Below are 19,217 nucleotides of genomic sequence, written 5' to 3'. Positions count from 1 at the left end.
GGGTTACTATGTAGATATTGTTTAAATTTGGTTTTGTCTTGGAATATCTTTAATTCTCTGTCTATGTTGATTGAAACTTTTGCTGGGTATAGTAGTCCGGGTTGGAATCTGTGGTCCCTTAAGGACTGTATGATTTCTGTCCAGGCCCTCTGGCTTTCATAGTTTCTGTTGAGAAATCTGGTGTGATTCTGATAGGTCTACCGTCATATGTTACTTGGCCTTTTTCCCTTGCTGCTTTTAGAATATTTTCTTTGTTTTGTAGGTTCAGTGGTTTGACTATGATGTGACGTGAAGAATTTCTTTTCTGGTCTAGTCTACTTGGTGTTCTGAAGGCCTCTTGTATGTTTATGGCCATCTCCTTTAAGTTGGGAAAGTTTTCTTCTATAATTTTCTTGAAAATATTTTCCGGACCTTTGAGCCTGATGTCTTCTTTTTCTTCTACTCCTATTATTCTTAGGTTTTGTCTTTTCATGGTGTCCTTGATTTCTTGGATGTTTTGTGTTTGGAACTTTTCTGATTTTATTTTTTCTTTGAGAGACGTGTCAATTTCCGCAAGTGTATCTTCGGCTCCTGAGATTCTTTCTTCCATCTCTTGTATTCTGTTGGTGATGCTTACCTTTGTAGTTCCTGATCTTTTCTCTATGTTCTCCAGCTCCTGGTTTTTCTCTATTTGTGTTTTCTTTATTGATTCTAATTCTGTTTTCTTGTCTTGCACCATTTCCTTCATCTGTTTGAATGTGGACTCCTGCTTTTCAATGATAGCTTCTATTTTTTTGTCCGTTTCCTCTCTATGTATCACTAATTGTGCCTCTACTTCTTTGGGTATAATTGCCTGTATTTCTATGAGAGCTTTGTTTATTTCTTCTTTATTTGCCTTCATTTGTGTGGACATTTCTTTGAGAGCTTTGTGCATTTCTTCTCTGTTTGCCTCAATTTTCGTGGTCATTTCTCTGAGAGCACGATTTGTTTCCTCTTGGTTAGTCTCGATTTCTTTGGTTATTTCTCTGAGGGCTTTGTTCATTTCATCTTTATCAGCCTCTAATAGCTGGAGAAACATAGTTTTGAGGTCGCTTTCTTGTGTATCTACTGAATTGAAGTGTCCATTTTTTTGTAGGGTTGCTGGTGAGGTCATTATGTCCTGATTTTTGTTGGGAGTGTTCTTACATCTGCCTCTAGCCATCTGGTTATTTATAATCCTCACTGGTTGTTCCTCGAGATTGTAGTTTGGGCTATGATCCTCTCTTTCTGTTTTCTGGACTGTTTTTTCAGGAATATGAGAGAGGTTCACTGCTTTGGGAGTGTGCACTATGTTTTCAGTTTTGCCTAAGTAAGGATTGTGATGCTGGTGCTAATCACGTGCGCTTTTAGTGGGCGCAGTGTGCATGTGCAGATTCTCTGACTATTGCAGTGGCCTGCAAGCCACTATTACACAGTTCTGACTGAGATCCAGGGATTGTTCGCCTGGATTATCCTGGTGGACCCGCAAGGCACAGGCTTCAATGTTGGGGTCGCTATCCCAAGAATCCCTATGATGCCCACACTAGGGGTGTGGGTAGCAGGGATCTCATCTGGTTGCTTCTGTGGAGAGGCCCTTGGTCTGGGGCAATCTCTCCCTAGAAGGCTCACTCACTCTCTTGCAGGATCAGTTGGAATGTACAGGGGTTCCCCTTGCTCTCTATTCTCTGTTTTGATCCTGCTGCGGAAGTGCACGAGTAGGCTAACAGTCAGCTCTGTGACACTGTGGCCGCAGGACTCGGTGTCCACCTTTCCTGTGTGCTGCCTCTCTGTCCTTTCCCTCTGCCAGGAGGGGTTATGTTGACTGGTCCCTGGGTTGCTCGGGAAAGAGTTAGGATGAGTGTACTCAATCCCAGATCCCGGGCCCAGATCTCTCTGCCAGAAGCAGCCTAGGGTTTCTCTGCTAGGGTCCGCTGGGTGAGCTGTAGAGAGGGTGCTGTGTCCTTGGCAGGCTGCTTCTCTGTCCTTCCCCTCTGACCTTCCCCTCTGCTAGGGCAAGTTTATGGAGGTGCTCTCAGGGGAGTGCCAGCAGGGGTTGGGGCTTCTCAGTCTGATCCTGAGCCGGCATTTCTCTGCCAGGGGTCAGGGGGATGCCGTTGATAGAACTTGCCGCTAGACCTTAATGCACTGGACCCAGGAGAATCTCAGGATGTGTAGAATGGCCACAGTACCAGATCCCGAGCTGTAGTTTATTTGCTAGGAGCAGCCGGAAGCACTGGAGTTCTGGCACTGTGAAGCCGCTGTGAGCCTCTTTATCCTTCCGCATATTCCATTACACACTCAGTGTCCAGTGCAGTCATCTCTACCTCATAGTTGGGAAGTCCTTCAGCCAAACTTCAGTCAAAGCCAAACAGTAACAACTATTAAAGAAACAAATAGCCATTAACTTGAAAGCGAGTGGTAGTTATTGGGAGCTCAATGAAAACGAGAAATAAAACAAAAAAAGATGTGGCTGTTGCTAGGTATGTTGGAGTAGAAAATTTATTGTGGATAGAAGAGAAAACATAGTCAGACACAGCAACATATGGGACAGTCTAGGGTTGACATGACCTTGAGCCATGTGAGAAAAGAGGAGAAAGGTGAGTGGAGAACCAGACCAAAATACAGGAGAGTAAATGATAAATGAGAAAACCAGGTAACCAAAACAGTTGGAATACATAAGGAAGAGCAGCTGGGAGGAGGGCAGCTCAACTCCTGGGCTAGAGATCTGGGTATGATACTCATACCTTGTAATAGGCAAGGACTGAGAGGTGCTGGGTGAATCTGACAGCCATGTCTGCTTTGATTTGTTAAGTAGGCACCTCAACCATTCATCCCAGCATTTGACACCTAAGAGTAGAGAGGAATGAGTAGGCTGAAATTATTTCATTATAATCTCAAAAATAATTTTTTAAAGTTGAAAATGGCCTTATGGTCCAATATTCTTCAGGGACTTCAGATATGTATTAATGCACATTAATTATTACTCACACCTTTTCTCTCAGGTTGTGCATTTTCAAACAGGGGGTTAAAACATTCCTGTTAGACACTACCACACCAGTTTCTCCAGATCTTCTGTGTTTTTTTTAACTGGTTAAACTATAGACATGTGCTTTCCAGAAACAAGCTCAGCTCCTAATCCATATTCTTGATTTCATTGTGTATGAATCCCCACAAATGTCCAGTTTTCACTTTTACTGACTGTCCAAAATTGATTACCTGACTCATTGCCATCTTCCTTCCTCCCACTCCGTTTTTGTGTTGTAACTACACCAGCTTCAAAGTATGTCAATGAACTCAATAATTACACAGGTCCCTCTTTATTTGTAATCACTCACCTCCAAAAAATCCCAAACAAACAAACAGGGAGGTCAGTGGACACTCATTCACAGGTCTCTTTTACTTCACCTTCACCAGTCAAAGAACACATTAAAAGAGTTGCAGGACTATGTTCTAGGCACTGGGCAGTAGAGGTAGCATTCAGTGTTCAAATAAAGTGTAAACTACCTAACATGTGAAAGGCTTATCTACAGGAGACATTGCTTTAAACAAAAACAAATATCAAAGACTAGAGAAAAGGAATGAAATTCTTAATGACTGGGGATAATCAGAGAATATTAACTAATAAGAGACTAGAGCAATGATGCATCAACAAAATAAAATGTAATAATACCAACAACTATTTTAAATATTTATTTATTATGTGCACAGTGTACTTCATGCATGTATACTTGCATGACAGAAAAGAACACCAGATCTCATTATAGGTGTTGTTAGTCACCATGTGGTTGCTGGGAATTGAACTTTTGACCTCTGGAAGAGCAGCCAGTGCTCTTAACCTCTTAGTTGAAAAAAAAAAAAACAAAACATAGGTATACTGACTTAGTAGAGGGAAAGCCATTAATAAGATACTATTTGACCTTGCCCCTGTGTACAATATTAGCTGCTAAGACCTGTAACCTGACAAAAACAGCTTTAGCCAATAGCCTGTGTCTCAAATTTGAATTGACAGAACTGTGTCAATGAGGATTGTACATATGGGCGTAGGACAGTCCCTTAATTTGAAATTCAATATTTACTGGATCAAGATACCTGACCCAAATTGTACACCCACAGATCTGGTCTGCTTTCATTTGCATTCATGAATTAATAAATATGCATTGGGAAATTACAAAATAAAAAGACATCACCCTGGCACATTTCTAGACAATCCTGGTGTGCAAACATGTGTATCCCAGGATCCTAATCTCTAAGAGGCCTGGTTAGCATATTACTTGTCTATGGAGTGTTTTACAGGCAGTCTTTCCTCAGCTAAATTCTAACTGGTACCACTAGTTTCTCAGCAATAGTAAATCCTTTACATCATCAGTTCTACTATTATATATCACAGTTTAATAGTGGAGTGCTCTCTGTCACAGACATACCATTTACAACCCCCACAAAATTCAAATGGATCGTTTAGAACTGAGAGAACCTACCTGACACCCCCAAAGGTCACCAAGAACTAGGCCTAAAAAAGGTCACCTAAAGGTCACCAGGAACTGAGCCATGGGACACCAATTCCAAAAACAAGGTAGTAAGATTTCCAACACAAGGAACAACATGAGGATAACCACAAGGATGTGAAGGTATCTCATCTCAAAGTGGAGCATTTGTGCTGAGCAGCCCACCATCCTTGTAGTAGAACATCGAATGACACAGAAAATACTTAACATTCCAGAGGCCTAGAGATAGCTTGCTCAATATTAGTTATGTTAGCTAGCCAATCACTTTCTAAAAAGATTGCCCTGGCTGAATGTTACCCAATCCTGTAACTGTTAAACTGGGACATCCTGGTCCTTCCTAAAACCCCAATCAAAACCCTGCCATGCAACTGCTCAGGGCTCTCCCCTCTGATCCACTGTGTAGGTGATGTTGGAGTGACCCAGATGAAGCCCAAATAAAATTCTTTGATCTTGCATATATGGTCTGGCTCCTGGTGATCTTTGGTGACCCTAAGATCTGGCCATAACATATGGGTTCTAATATTGGATCCCCAAGTCTCCCAAGCATCCCAGGCACATGTTGCTGAACAATAGCCAGTAAGTGAGCACTCTGTCTGTGTTTGTCTGTGTATTTCTCTGTGTTTCTCGAGTTTCCTTTTTAGGGCCTTGGGGTAAAATGTATAATCTGTGTGGTCAGAATGGTTAGAGCTGATGCTTTGGACAGTTGTGGGCCAGAGGGGGCCTGAAAGACTTTCCAAACTCCCCTCAAAGGGGCAAGGGAGTTGAGCACTGAGATTTCTGTGATCTCTGGACCTCAGAGAGGATGAATGTGCCCCTATCTGTAAAGGGTGGTAGAGTACCCAGTTTTCTGTAATCTCTGGATCTTTGGACAAGGACAATGCAGGTAGCTGCTGCATCAGAGATTCACTGATATCCTACTTCCATTTTTTCCACTGCAGGAGTGGTGGGATCTGCTGTCTGTCTTTGTGTATTTTTCTGCTGCACAAGCAATGGGATCTAGCTGTTTGTGTCTTGTTTAACTGTTTTGTCTCTCACTGCTAATATTTTGTTTCTGGGGATGACTGAGGACATGGGACAGAATCCTTTTATCCCCCAGACTTGATTCTTTCCCATTTCAGGGAGGCTTGAGCCATGCTCCACAGGCTCCAGTGAGAATGGTGAGAAGGTGCCAAGGGATGGAACCCCAGGCTTGGCACCTCTGCCAATGTTCTCTGGTCTCTGGTCTGGCAGAGCTTATCCACTACTCTGGCCTCGAGTCTGGAAGAGCTTGGCTACAGCTCTGGACTCTGATCTGGCAGAGATTTGCTGCTGCTGTGGTCTCTGGTCTGGCAGAGTTTGCCTGGTGCTTTGGCCTCTGTTATGGTAGAGATCAACAGATATGTTGCTGCTCCATTCTCTGGTCTGGCTGAATGCAGGTCACCATTCCAAACTCTGGTGTAGTTGGGTAGATCCTGGTTTCGGGGTAGGCCACCACTAATGGAACAGGATAGAGGGCCCATAGAGAGAAAGGGCACTCTTCTGAGTTTTGGTATTTTCTTCTTCCATTCTTTTTGCACACATTGTACCCAGTACATTTTTTCTTGTGTTGTTTTTTGTGGTTTTGTTTGCTTGTGATGGTCTCAGTGGGCCAGTGACCAAACAGTTGTGCTCCATGGTGACTTTGCCTGCCCCATGCACCCAGCACTACAAACTGGAGCACCTCTGGTCTCCAGTGGGAGCACACATTTCCATATGGTTGGCTGGGAAGGCTTGGTTGGAGAGGGGTATGTGTGCAGAAAATCCTGTTGGGCTGGACCTTACTGCCTCCTTGCTCCCTCTCTGGGGAAAGTTGGTGACCTGAGGTTATCTCTGGCTTGGCACAATAATTGTTAAATATTCTCTTAGCCAAAATGTATTGTGGTTATTACTGTTATTATTATTTGGTTAGGATCCCCTGTAGCCCAGCCTGGCCTAAAACTAAACAGCTATAAGATGACCTTGAATTCCTGATTCTTCTGCTCCACCTCTTAACAACTGTGCTACACCCCCATTCCCTCAAACTCCTTGTTTTGAACCAGAGGTGGCTTCAACAAGGAAGTGGACAGAACCCAAAAGAAGAAGGCTTGGCTTCACCAAGCTCCTGGATCTGTGCCAGTGTACTGGCACTGTGCCAAGAATACCCACCTGAGCACTTTGGTGCATGCCTTATTAGCTGTGGTGCTCTTCCCTGCATTGGCATGTAAGAGATTGTCGCCTGAGAACCAAGCCAATTATTTTTTTAGGCAAGGTCCCAGACTGGCAACTAGAAGAATTTTGTTAGAAAATCTTAGAAAGCACATGTATGATTGTGGTTTGCATGGGTGGGGAACCTCTGTCAATGTGCTTCACAAAGTGCTAAAGGATGTAAGGGGAGGATAGATGAGGAATTAAACATGTCTGGGTAGCTACCTCCCCCACCCCCTGAAAATGAGTTCCTTTACTTAATCTCCAGTGCAAGAAAAAAAAATAGCTAGAATGCATCTGGGACTCAAGGTCTAGACACGAGACAGTAGGTGTCCTTTTGGCAATGCTTTCACAGAACTGCATCCATTCAAGAGCAATGTTTGTAAATTCACACTGAGCAAGGCAGGAAGGGAACGGGAGGGGAGGGGAGGGGAGAGGAGGGAAGGGAAGGGGAGGGGTGGGGAGGGGAGGGGAGGGAAGGGGAGGGAAGGGGAGGAACATGTTCAAAAATTTCCTGGCAAGAAACAGAAAGGAAAAAAAACCCTGCTTAATTAAGTTCCACATTTTGTGTGTATGCCCAAGAATTCTTAAGTTGTGTTTATGTGTACATCCTTTCATCATATTTATATAAATGCATATAAAAGCATTTTATATGCATTTATTTAAAAGCGCATATATATACTCTAAAGGCTTGCTGAATAATGGTGTTTCAATGTCTTCTTCACATTTCAACTGAATTATTTTTGGACCCTAAATTTAAACCTAACTCATCAATATTTTGAGGGTTTTTTTGTTTGAATGTGTGGTTTTATTTTCTCAGTTAACAGTGTGTACACAGTCCCTTACATCAGGGTCATCATACTTGGGTCTCTAGAAAAGTAATGAAAAACAATAAACAGTACTAATAATGTTAATGACCAAAATGAAAGTAACTGAATGCATTGTACAATGATCTTTTCAGACAGGACATTTTATGGTGCATTTTATTTCAGGAGGAATAAAATGCCTTAGGGCTTTTTTACAGCATGCTCTTGAAAACAAGGTTCAGGATGCATCCTGAAGTCATAACATCTAATGATGTACAGAGAGGACACAATCATCTTTGTGAATATGGTCTCCTAGGGATAAGTATGGCAGGATGCAAAGCCCAGGACATTTTCTGAGGACCTGACCTCTCATAAAACCTAAAGAAAACATAGACTCTTTGCATAAAATGAACATGTACATAAAACCAACTCTGTATAAGCATGTATACAGCAAATGTCAGCAGAAGGACCAGGATAAAAACTAACACCAAATAATTAACACTGTTGTTGTACCTGTAATTTCCATCTTATCTGGAAGGCAGAGACAGGAAGACTGTTGCACCTGTATTTAAGGCAAGGCATCTGCATAAAGAAAAGCAATGCTTTGCTTCTCTTGTTCCTTTTCTTCCTCCTCCTCTTCCTCCTCTTTCTTTACTTCATATATGTGAATGAAACGTTCTACCCCCAAGCTATATTTCTAGCTTCTGTACAAAACAGACAGATACAGATATTCTTTGCATATGATAAAGCCAGATGCGAAAGCTCACCTAAAGCTTAAAGAAAGTAACTTGTTATGGGATAAATGAAAGAGAACACAGAGAAGTCAACAGACATAGAGGCTGCCCTACTAACAGTAGAAACAGAACAAAGATAAAAAATACTTTAGGAGAAGTTTATTACAGATGGCACAATGGCTGGCATTAACAAATAAAATGCTCTGTGCTCCTATCCTCTAGGTGGGAATTCTGTACTACTATCAGATTATGAAAACTTTGTTAATAGCATTTACTGTTTAAAATGTTATTTGTCCTTCTGCAGATAGTTACTGTTTGTGAATTAGGTACTCAGTACTGTGCTAAGTCCTGAACACACAAAAATGATTCATGCAAACACCAGTCTTTCTCTATAAACTTACAGTCTTGTGGGGTAATCTACCATAAACAAACCTATAGACCATGGATAGGAATGTGTATATCACTATAAATTACACTATGAAACCTAAAGAAAAGCAATAGGTACCTAACACCCCAAAAGGGATAAAGAATATACATATTCAAAGGCCTAGAGGTGAGAACATTTTAGTTCAGCAGAGGAAATGAAAGAAGGTGAATTTGTTTGGAATATACTAGGGAAGAAGAAAGGAAGAATAATAATGATGATGATGATTAAAGAGGAAGCCAGAGGGGCTGAAGAGATGGTCTAGTGATGAAAAATACTTTCTGTGAGGCTGCAGAGATGGTTCAGAGGTTAAGAGCACTGGCTGCTCTTCCAGAGGTCATGAGTTCAATTCCCAGCAACCATATGGTGGCTCACAACCATCTATAATGAAATATAGTGCCCTCTTCTGGCATGCAGGTGTATATGCAAACACAACATTGTATAGGTAATAAATAATAAATCTTAAAACAAAACATTTTCTGGGTTTTTGTTGTTGTTGTTGTTTGTTTGTTTGTTTGTTTGTTTTTTGCCAAGTTCCTAGCATGTCCATGGTGGCTGTCAATCTTCTGTGGCTCCTGTTTTAGGGAATTTGATGCCATATGACCTCCTGGGATATAAGGCACACATGTGGTACACTTACATTCATACAAGTAAAATACTCTTATCACTCATCTATGCAAAAGATAAAATACCCCATAAAAAAAAGAGGTCATCTGGCTTAGTGGCACACACTGTATCTCTGTGAGTTCAAGGCCATCCTGGTCTACAGACCTAGTCCAGTCCAGGCAAAGCTACAAGGAAATGCTCTCTTGAAAAGCAAAACACATAATCACAAAACAATACAAAAACAAACAAAAGAAAAAGATCGTAAAGCAAGAGTGGTGACACATGTCTGTAAATGGAGCATCAGAATACTCAGGAATGAAGGTCAACCTGGACTATAAGAAACTCTGTCTCAAAAACAAAACAGCAGCAACAACAACAAAACAGCACAAGAATCTGAGTGCCTGGGATGCTTTGGGATGTTGAATTTTTTTATCTTAATTCTTGGCTACATAGGAAGCTACTGAAGAGTGTAGCTGTTTGAATGAAAATGACCCTTAGAGACTCATATGTTTGAAAATGTGGTCCCCAGTTGATGGAACTGTTTTAGAAAAATTAGGAAGTGTGATCTTGTTGAAAAGGTGTGTTGCCGTGGGTGGGCTTTGAAGTTTTAAAATCCCACAGTCTCAGCTCTTTGCCACATACTTGTAGGTAAGGAAGAAAGCTCTCAGCCACTGTTCTCTCTGGTGCTCTGCCTGCCATTCCTGTCTGCCTCCATGGTCCCTTCCATGATGGTCATGGACTTACCCTCTGAAACTCTAGGTACCCAACTAAATGTTTCTTCTATAAGCAGCCTTGGTCATGATATCTTAGCACAGAAAAGTAACTAAAGGCAAGGGGTTTGAAAACAGGAGAGAGATGCTTTGATGTACTATTATCTCAAAGATCCCTTTGTCCTGTAAAATTAATAACAAGATTTCAGAAATTTCAGGCCTCACAGCGCCAGGACCCAGAAGGCAGAACCTACTCGTGGAGCGGGCGAGGCGCAGTGCAGGCGCAGTGTGTGCCTCCATTGTCAAGCGTGACTGTGTAAGCGCCATTGATATGGATACAGAAGCTGAAGGGAAAATGCTGAGCTCATCCTGGGCCTGGTGGATGTTGGTGGCGAGGGTTGGCGATGGGAACCCGCTTCCCGGGCGTGGTGGCGGCGGTCGTGGCTCGGCTAGTGGACTACTTCATCTTGATAGGCTGAGACCAGGAGAAACCAGGTAAGGCTCTGGGGCGGGTGCCACCAGTGCTCCAACTTTGCTCACAGTCTCAGCCTCCCTCCTTCTCCGGGCTCTGCCACCACCCTCCGGGCTCCGCCACCACCCTCCGGGCTCCGCCTCCGCCCCCAGGCCCCTTCCCCCCCCCCCCCCCCCCCCGCTAGGTTCTGCCTCCGCCCTCCTGAGCTCCGCCCCCGCATGTCCTGAGCTCCGCCTCCGCCCCTCCGTAGCCATCCAATGGGCTCTACAGGGCGGGGCGTCGTGGCTGGGAGGCGGGGAGGCAAGAGGGTTGTGTTTCCCAGTGGAGGAGCTGCGGGTGCACGGGTGCCTCCCCTCGCGGAGCGGTTGAGACTGGCTGGCTGTGGACGTGTGTGAAGATCCCGCAGGATGGCGGTCAAGGGGCGAGGGCATGGCATCCAGGGGCTGGCGGGCCAGGCGGGTCTGGAGAGCCTGCGGGTGTTCTGCCAAGAGCTTCTGTGGAGGCTGCTGGTACCCAGGACCGCGCCCTCCTGCCGCTGGGGTTGGGAGGGCAGGAGCACACTGAAGAGTGACTCTAGGGCCAGTCCGCCAGGAAAGAACATGCAGAGAGTCCAGTGCTGCGTCCTGCCTGCCCTAGGACAGTTGGGGTGAGGGAGCTTGGACATCCCAGTTTAATGAATGTACTGGGAAAGGCGACAGGAGCCTTGCACATTTCTAGAAACATTGTTTCAGAATGTATGTGCCGGCGTTCCAGAATGAAATGATGCTTCTTAAATAAAAGACAGCCAGCCAACCACTGCAGGTGCTCTCTCTCACTTAGCTTTCACGTGATTTGATTGTTCCCTTTATTCATCAGAGAATTTTTCATAAGGAACAGTTTGGCGGATACACTGCTGTTTATACTTTGATGGACTTGCACAACCAGGAGTATACAGGGTTCACGCAGGCTTATTTTCTTATTTTTATATCTTTGTGTTGTTAATGTATAGATAAGCGAGATGTAATAACAAGGTTACTGTAGAGCTGGGAAAGGTCTTTTATTTCAGGGTAATTCCAGTTTTACCCTTGCAAGGAATTTTAGCTACCAGCCATGCAGCCCCTTGTCTCAGGAGGTGCTTAGGTTATGTTTTGCTGATTTTTAGTCATTGGTAGCACTAGGATAACAGTGTTCTACTCATCTCTTTTTATTATTTATTCATCCCTAAGAATTTGTTTGAGAAGGGATCCTTCACATTTTTTTTCCCTACTACCTAACTGAGGCCACTTAAGAGAACTGCTTGCAGGTTGGTGAGATGGCTCAGCAGATAAAGACTCTTGCTAAGCAAGCATAGAGATCTGAGTTTGATCCCTGAATTCATGAAAAGGTGGAAGGCAAGAGTTGTCTTCTGACCTTCTATGTGTTCCCTAGTATGCATGCTTCACCCGCATCATGAACACACAAACACACACACACAGACTAAAAAGAAGACCTGTATTAAGGGAATCTTCATTATGCTCCATAATATCACGTCATTTCACTTTTTAGTCTCTTACAGACATAGTCTTACCCAGCCTGCCAGTGTGAAGAATCAGTTTTTTTTTAATCTTGTTCAGTTTTTAGTTACATTGTTCTTTCCCCTAAAGCAATATTATTTAGTTATTTTTTTGTTTTTGTTTTTGTTTTGTTTTGTTTTGAGACAGATTCTCTCTACAGAGCCCTGGCTATCCTGGGCTTCCCTATCTAGATTAGGCTGGCCTTGAACCTCCAGAGATCTGCCTTCCTCTGCCTCCCAAGTGCTGGTGGTAAAGACCATGTCCAGTTTCCCCCACAATTTTGAAATAATAACAAACTTGAAGATAGTTCCAAGTATGTACAGTTAATTGCTGTTTTACTTTGGACATTTTGAGAGGAAGCTGCTGATCCTATGCCCTGTCACTCAGAATGGTTTAATGTTAATTTTATACAAACAAGAATGCTGTCCTACATAAGGACAGTGCAGTTATCAAAATAGGAAATTTATGCCGACATAATATTCTATTTAATTTGGGTTTTGTTGACTATGTTATTACTCACATAAATGTTGAAAGAAGTTGGTTCATTTAAGTGTTGCATTATTTCTTTAGTCTCTTTCAATATGGAACAGTTCCCTTATCTTTTTCATGATCTTGTCACTTTTGGTGACTACAGGTCAGTTATATTTTTTCTTTTTTAATTAAAAATTTTTTATATATTAATTAGTTTTTTTTTTACATTGCATCCAAGCTGTAGCCCCCCTTTCTCCCCTTCCAATCCCACCTTCCCTCTCTCATCTCCTACTATGCCTCTCTCCAAGTCCACATATAGGGGAGGTCCTCATTCCCTTCCATCTGACCCTTGTATATCTAGTCTCATCCGAACTGGATGCATTCTTCATTAATTTATTTATTTGTTCATTTTACATCCCCCTCACATCTGCACTCCCTCCTCTCCTCCCAGTTCCACCCTCCCACCCACTTTCCCTATAATCCCCCACCAAACAACCTATCTTGGCATATCAAGGTACATAGGATTAAGTACCTCCTCTTTCATTGAGGCAACACAAGGCAGCCCTGCTAGGGAAATGAGATCCAGAGGAAGGCAACAGAGTCCAAGTCAGAGACAGCCCCTGCTCTAGTTGTTAGGGACCCACTTGAGGACAAGCAGCCCATCAGTTTCATATGTGAAGGGCGGCTAGGAATAATCCAGACATGTTCTTTTGTTGGTGGTTCAGTCTCTACAAGGCCCCATGGTTCCAGGTGAGCTGGTTATGTAGGTATTTTTTTGTTGTCCTATCCCTCCAGCTCTCTCAATCCTTCCTCTAATTCTTCCACAAGACTAAGTTCTGCTTAACATTTGTTTGGCTGTGGATCTCTCCAACTTTTTTCATTATCTGCTGGATGAAGCCTCTCAGATGACAGTTATGCTGGTCTCCTGTCTACAGGCATAGTAGAGTATTATTAATAGTGTGAGAAGTTGGGTCTCTCCCATTGGTTGGGTCTCAAGTTGTGCAAGTCATTGGTTGGCCATGACCTCAATCTCTGTTCCATCTTTTATCCCTGCATATCTTGTAGGCAACAAATTTGGGTTGAGGGTTTTGTGAGTTGGTTAGTGTCCCCCTCGTTCCACTGGCTACAGGATTTATCCACTTCAGTCTCAATATCCCTGCTGCTAGGAGTCTTAGCCAGGGTCACCCCCATATCATCTCCAGAATTTCAGGTCATCTTATCTCAGAAATGCCCCAACACCAATTTCCCTTCTCTCCTAGCCCTCACCTTTATCCCCACATTTGAAACCCCTCCTGCTCCTCTCTTTACCCCCTCTTTTATCCACTTCCTTCCCCAATCCACTTCCCATGTCTGTGATGTCTATTTTATTTCCCCTCTTTTGACCCCTCCATGTTACTTAGTTTTTTGGGTCTATAGGTTGTAGCATGCTTATCCTGTACTAAAAGGCTAATATCCTAGGTTAGTTATATTTGTAGACTGTCTCTCAGCTCTCTTTGCTCTCATGGAGCAATATATATACTTAGGCAAGGGTATGACAACAGTGGCACATAGTCTTGTCAGGTGGTAGATACTTTCACTTTGATTCCTTGTAATCAGTGTCTGCAAGGCTTTTCTGCTACAGAGTTAATACCCTGCATCCCTATGAGTACCCTGACACTTTGTGATGGTTCTCATCAGAATGTCAATGCATCTGCCATACTTACATCAGTATGGATTTATGATTCATGTGCCTTCTGTAGTAGACTGTACTGTTGTTTGTTTCAGTCTGCTGGGGCTACTGTGACAAATGATTTATAAACAAAGGCTTTACTTTTCACAGTTATCAACTCTGGAAAGTCTAAAGTTAAAATATGAGGTCTAGTTGGGGGCATGCATTTCTACAGTCCTGTTCTCGCTGTAGCCTAAAGGGCCACATGATTTTATAGGATCTCTTTAATAAGGTTATGAACCTATTTATAAGGACTTCACTTCTAAGACCTGAGTACCTTCCAAAGATCTCATGCAGTTCTGTTACTTTGGATCTTAGGACTTCAATATAGAAATTTTGGGAGGACATAGATATTCAGATCATTCATTTCAATATTTAAATGTCCAGTGTAGATGTGCCTACCTCATAGCTGAGAACCCCTGCAGCCCACCTTTAATCAAAGTCAAACAGTAACAACAATTAATGAAAACAGTCGTCATCAATTTAAAATTAATGCACAGTAAATGAAACCTGCCTCCTAGCTTGACAGGCAAGTCTTCCTGGAGACAGTGAATGGATGGAGTGTCTTGAGTGACATAAGCCCTTCCCTTAGGGTTAGTGCCTGATGAAGGTACACAGCATAATAGTCCCAGTCCCAGGATAGCCATTCAGGCCCATGCCTTATCCAGACCTGCAGAGATGTGCATTTCAGTAACACATGTGCCTGTCTTCCATCTATCTCCCCACCTATCCCACCAGGCAGGGCCCATCATTCCAGTCAGCCCTGCTCAGTAGCCTACTCCTTCCATTTATGGCCAGTGACACTCCACTCACCATATTGGGACTTTGGAACTTGCTTGAACTTCCCTCACAACACCTAGCAGCAGTGCTCAGAGCACTTCACATGGAATCATTTAAGCCTGATCAGCTACAGAGCAAAACCTCCAGCATGACTCCCTGAAGAACCTGCCTCCTAGCCTGACAGCCAAGTCTACCTGAAGGCTCTGATTGGCTAGTTTGTCTTGAGTAACATGAACACCTTTCTTAGGGTTCGAATGTGCTGAAGGTACCTAGCCTATTGGATCCTGATTCAGGTTTCCTATACATGGACAAAACTAGGTATGGAGAGATTCATAATTCAATAACACTTGGTGCCTTATCTCAGAGCCTTCCTGTCTGTCTTCTCATCCAGCCCAGGGAGGACCCAGCACTTTACTTAGTGATGCTCATCATCCTGCACCTCCCATTTGTGAACAATGACACTCCAATCACCATTTTGGGCCTTCAGAACTTCCTTGAGCTTCCCTCAAAAGATGCAATGCCCACTCTCAAATCTCAGAACACTGGGGCTTTCAAGCTTGCTCAGAAACAGAGCAGAACCTAGAGTGCTGCATCTAGAAGGACCTGCCTTCTCTTCTGCATGGAGGCCCTGATTGGCCATTTAATCTTGAGTGATATCAACACCTCTGTTAGGGTTAGAATGTGCTTAAGGTACATAGCATATTGGTTCCTGGTTCAGGCTTCCTATCCAAGGACAAAACTTTTCCAGGTATGCAGAGATTCACAGTTTAGCAGCATTTGTCACTGTCCTCCTGCCTTCCTGTCTGTCTTCCCATCCAGCCTAGGGAGGACTAACCACTTCAGCTTGCTCTGTTCAGCTGCCTGCTCCTTCGCTTTGTTTGTAGTGATACCAAACTCAGCACGTCACAGCACCCACGAATACTTCCCCTTCTTCTTACTGGAATCAAGGTGGATAACTAGTATAATGAAATTGAAGTGTTATCAGTCTGTCCCACAATTACAGAAAGAGAGTTTAGGAAACAAGGGTTTGAGTTTTTTTCTTTATGTTGAATTCAGGTAAACTGCAGCTACTTTTTAAATGGTAGGCATGAGGAAAACCTAACAGAAGAGCAAGAAAATGATGATAAACACTGAAGTGCATTATTGTTAGCCTGCACATCTTCCTCAGTGAGGAAGGGAAAAAGAAACACATATATCTATCATTCAAGGCTCCATAGATGAACAGAAATCATAGAATAAATCTCTAAGTATATAGAAAGTTTATTCGTTTGAATATCTCACAAGCTGTAGTCCAACTAGTCCAAACAATGGCTGACTACCAATGGAAAGTTGAAGAGGCAAATAGTTATTCAGTGCAGGTAGCTGAATATCTCAGATGGTCTTCAGTATATAACAGAATTCCAAGGAGTAGGCTCTAATGAGAGAAAAAAATGAAGTTGGTAGCCAGAGGTAGATATATGTAGACTAGACACAGCTGTGGATGAGATTAAAGGTGAATCTTATCACCTTAAAACACTCAGATTAAAGAAGTGGTTTTTTTTCCACTTTAAAAGCAACGAGTATGAAAAATTCCCCACAGTACCCAACTCTTTGTGTCCAGATATAGTCAAAATGACTGCCTAGACTAGTCATCACACTAGGCAATGCAGAAAAACTGAGAAAGAGGTTTTTGCTGGGGCAGGCATTAAGAGCATATGAGGCCTTTCCAAAGCAATGGTTTTCTTCAACAAAGCAAGCACTGGGATTTCACTTAGGGAATATGGATATGGCCAAATGTGGGTTCACCTACTCTGAGCCATGCTAAATAATATCTATGCTAAATTAAATCCTATTCTGAAAGTAATCACAATGTAAAATCAGAGCTTTAAGGGCACTCTTTGCACAAAGTCATGCTGAAATATAATTTCAAAGACTGATGGACAGAAATGCCGTTGGAACTTTTATTTTGAACCACAATTTCTTACCTGAAAATTAAGTAAATGACTCCAGTAAAGTAGATTGCTCAGGAGGTAATGCCTTTTAGTAATGATTTCTGATCTATCAGGTTGATGTTTTAATGCTACATTTCCCATTTATAAAAAGGACAGAGAGCACCAATTCAGAAAACTTCAATTCAAAAATACATCTGTCAGCACTGTGGACAGTATCCTTGAGGGGAAATTGCAATATACAATGTATTTTTGGAATCATTTTGATACATAATACTTCCACATAACAATGGATGTTTTAAAATTTAATCTATGGATTTGGGCATGGTGGCACACCCCTAGAATAACAGCACTCAGGAAGGATGAGGCCCAAATTTGTGGCCAACCCGGTCCACAAATTGAGAACAGGACAGCCAAGGTTACACAAGGAAATTCTGTCTGAAAAACAAACAAGCAAACAAAAGAACTCACTCTGTGGACCAAGCTGACCACAATCTCAGAGGGATTGGCCTACCATGTACTCCCAGGTCTAGGATGACAGGGATGCACTTCTGAGCCAAGTGGAGATATGTTTTTAAAATGACCTATCCTTGAATCAAGGAATGAAATGATAAAATAAGATGTACAAAGGAACCATTTTTCTTTAAATGAACAGTAGTAAATCTTCAAATGCTACAATTATTTACACCTGAAAGTCATTTCTGTCATCAATAAGTGGGTTCTTTGCTTTGTTAATATTATCCATTTAAAATTGTTTGAGTGTGCTTCTGTGTACATACCTATGCTATGGTGTATATGTGCCAGTGAGAGGACAACTTGTTGCTATTTATTATCTGCATCCCATATGTGAGTTCTCAACATGGAACTCAAAGAGCCTTTTGGCCAGTGACCACAATGGCCTTTATTTAGGTTAAAAAAATATTTGTTTATGTGCTAGTGTGTGAGTTTGCATATACAACGGCCCAATTTTACAAATGTTAGAAACATTTGTAGGAGTGATATAGGCTACTCAAAGGTTGAGCTCAAATCATCAAGGTTAGCAACACCCAACTTTACCCACTGAGACAATTCTCTGACATTCACTTGTAGTTCTAAGAAAGTGTTATAAGTCTTTACTCCTAAGAATGAACTAACCCATTTCAAAACACAAAACAGTAAATTATTTATTATTCAAATCACATCATATTTCCTCCATCCTCAGATGACAACTTTAATATGACAATATTATACTGATGTACTGTTTCAACTAACTTTATTTGAGTATCAATGAGCTCAGTGGGGGAATGATTGTGGTATGTAAACCTGGCAACATAACCTTGAACATCATATAACAATGATGAATCCCACAAAGTGTCACACACCCTTCATATATCTGCCATGGCCTAAGATCCCATATTTACATTACACACACACAACATGGTTTTTTGAAATACATCTCATTGCTTTTACATTATCTAACACCTCAAGATAATTCTCTTAGAAGGCAGTTCTCCAAGATGATGTGACATACAGTAAATATGGGAACATGAAGAAACATGGAACTTCAAACAATATATACATATATAAACACTGAGCATCTTAATATTAACTTACTACTGACAACCAAGCAAGACTGAAAACAAACATCTTAATGGAATTTGTAAAAATACAAAAAAGTACCACGCTCTCTCAGAGGCCCTCCTTGAAAACTATAATCACAGACTGCCTGATATAAATAAGCAATGGACCACATAGATGATGGAGATCCCATTCTATACATTGCAGCAGAAAAATACCTTTAACCAAGTGGACACCAAGTGGAAATGCATTAGAACATGAAAGCCACCACAGAAAGAATATCAGAGCAACACAATAAACTTCTGTGAATAGATTTGCATATACAGCAAACTTCAATACCTACTCTAATGGTTCAAAATAATGACCACAACCACAGCTGGTGATCTCCTCCATTACATTTAAGTGAATATTGTAAATCACTTACTTCTTCCAAGACTATAAGAAAAATATTTAAAGGAGTTTCTTTTCTTGAAATAGAATATATCTATTATGTCAAAAGTCATCATATCTCATATGAAAATAGGTTTGCTCTCTTCTAGGAATTCTTTTTCTACTTCTTGATATCAAGATGATAAAGATTTAACATAGTTACAGTACTAGAGACATGGCTGTGAAGTTAAGACACGTTCATTCCCAGGACCTAGGTCAGGTTTTTGATAACTTTCTATAATTCCTGGTACAAGAAGATCGAAGGGACAGGTATTCACGGAAACCAGAATGAACAGGCATATAAACACACAAAGACACACTGAGATGACATAATCAAAATTAAAACAAATTCTTAACCA

At 41.9% G+C, this 19,217-nt stretch overlaps 1 protein-coding gene across 1 annotated transcript in view; it reads right to left on the bottom strand.

Moving 5' to 3' along the window:
- The window catches only part of LOC129681246 (zinc finger protein 431-like), a 268,201-nt gene that overhangs the window by 190,544 nt on the left and 58,440 nt on the right, over positions 1-19,217 (bottom strand). The window contains 1 exon segment of the mRNA XM_055613153.1: positions 11,843-11,856. Within this exon segment, the coding sequence (XP_055469128.1) occupies positions 11,843-11,856 (14 nt within the window).

Source organism: Psammomys obesus, unplaced genomic scaffold (assembly GCF_907164565.1).
Source record: "Psammomys obesus unplaced genomic scaffold, mPsaObe1.curated_primary_1811, whole genome shotgun sequence".
In the NCBI taxonomy this organism is placed as follows: Eukaryota; Metazoa; Chordata; class Mammalia; order Rodentia; family Muridae; genus Psammomys; species Psammomys obesus.
The sequence above is the reverse complement of the archived record's forward strand: the minus strand, read 5'-3'. Positions and strand labels throughout refer to the sequence as shown.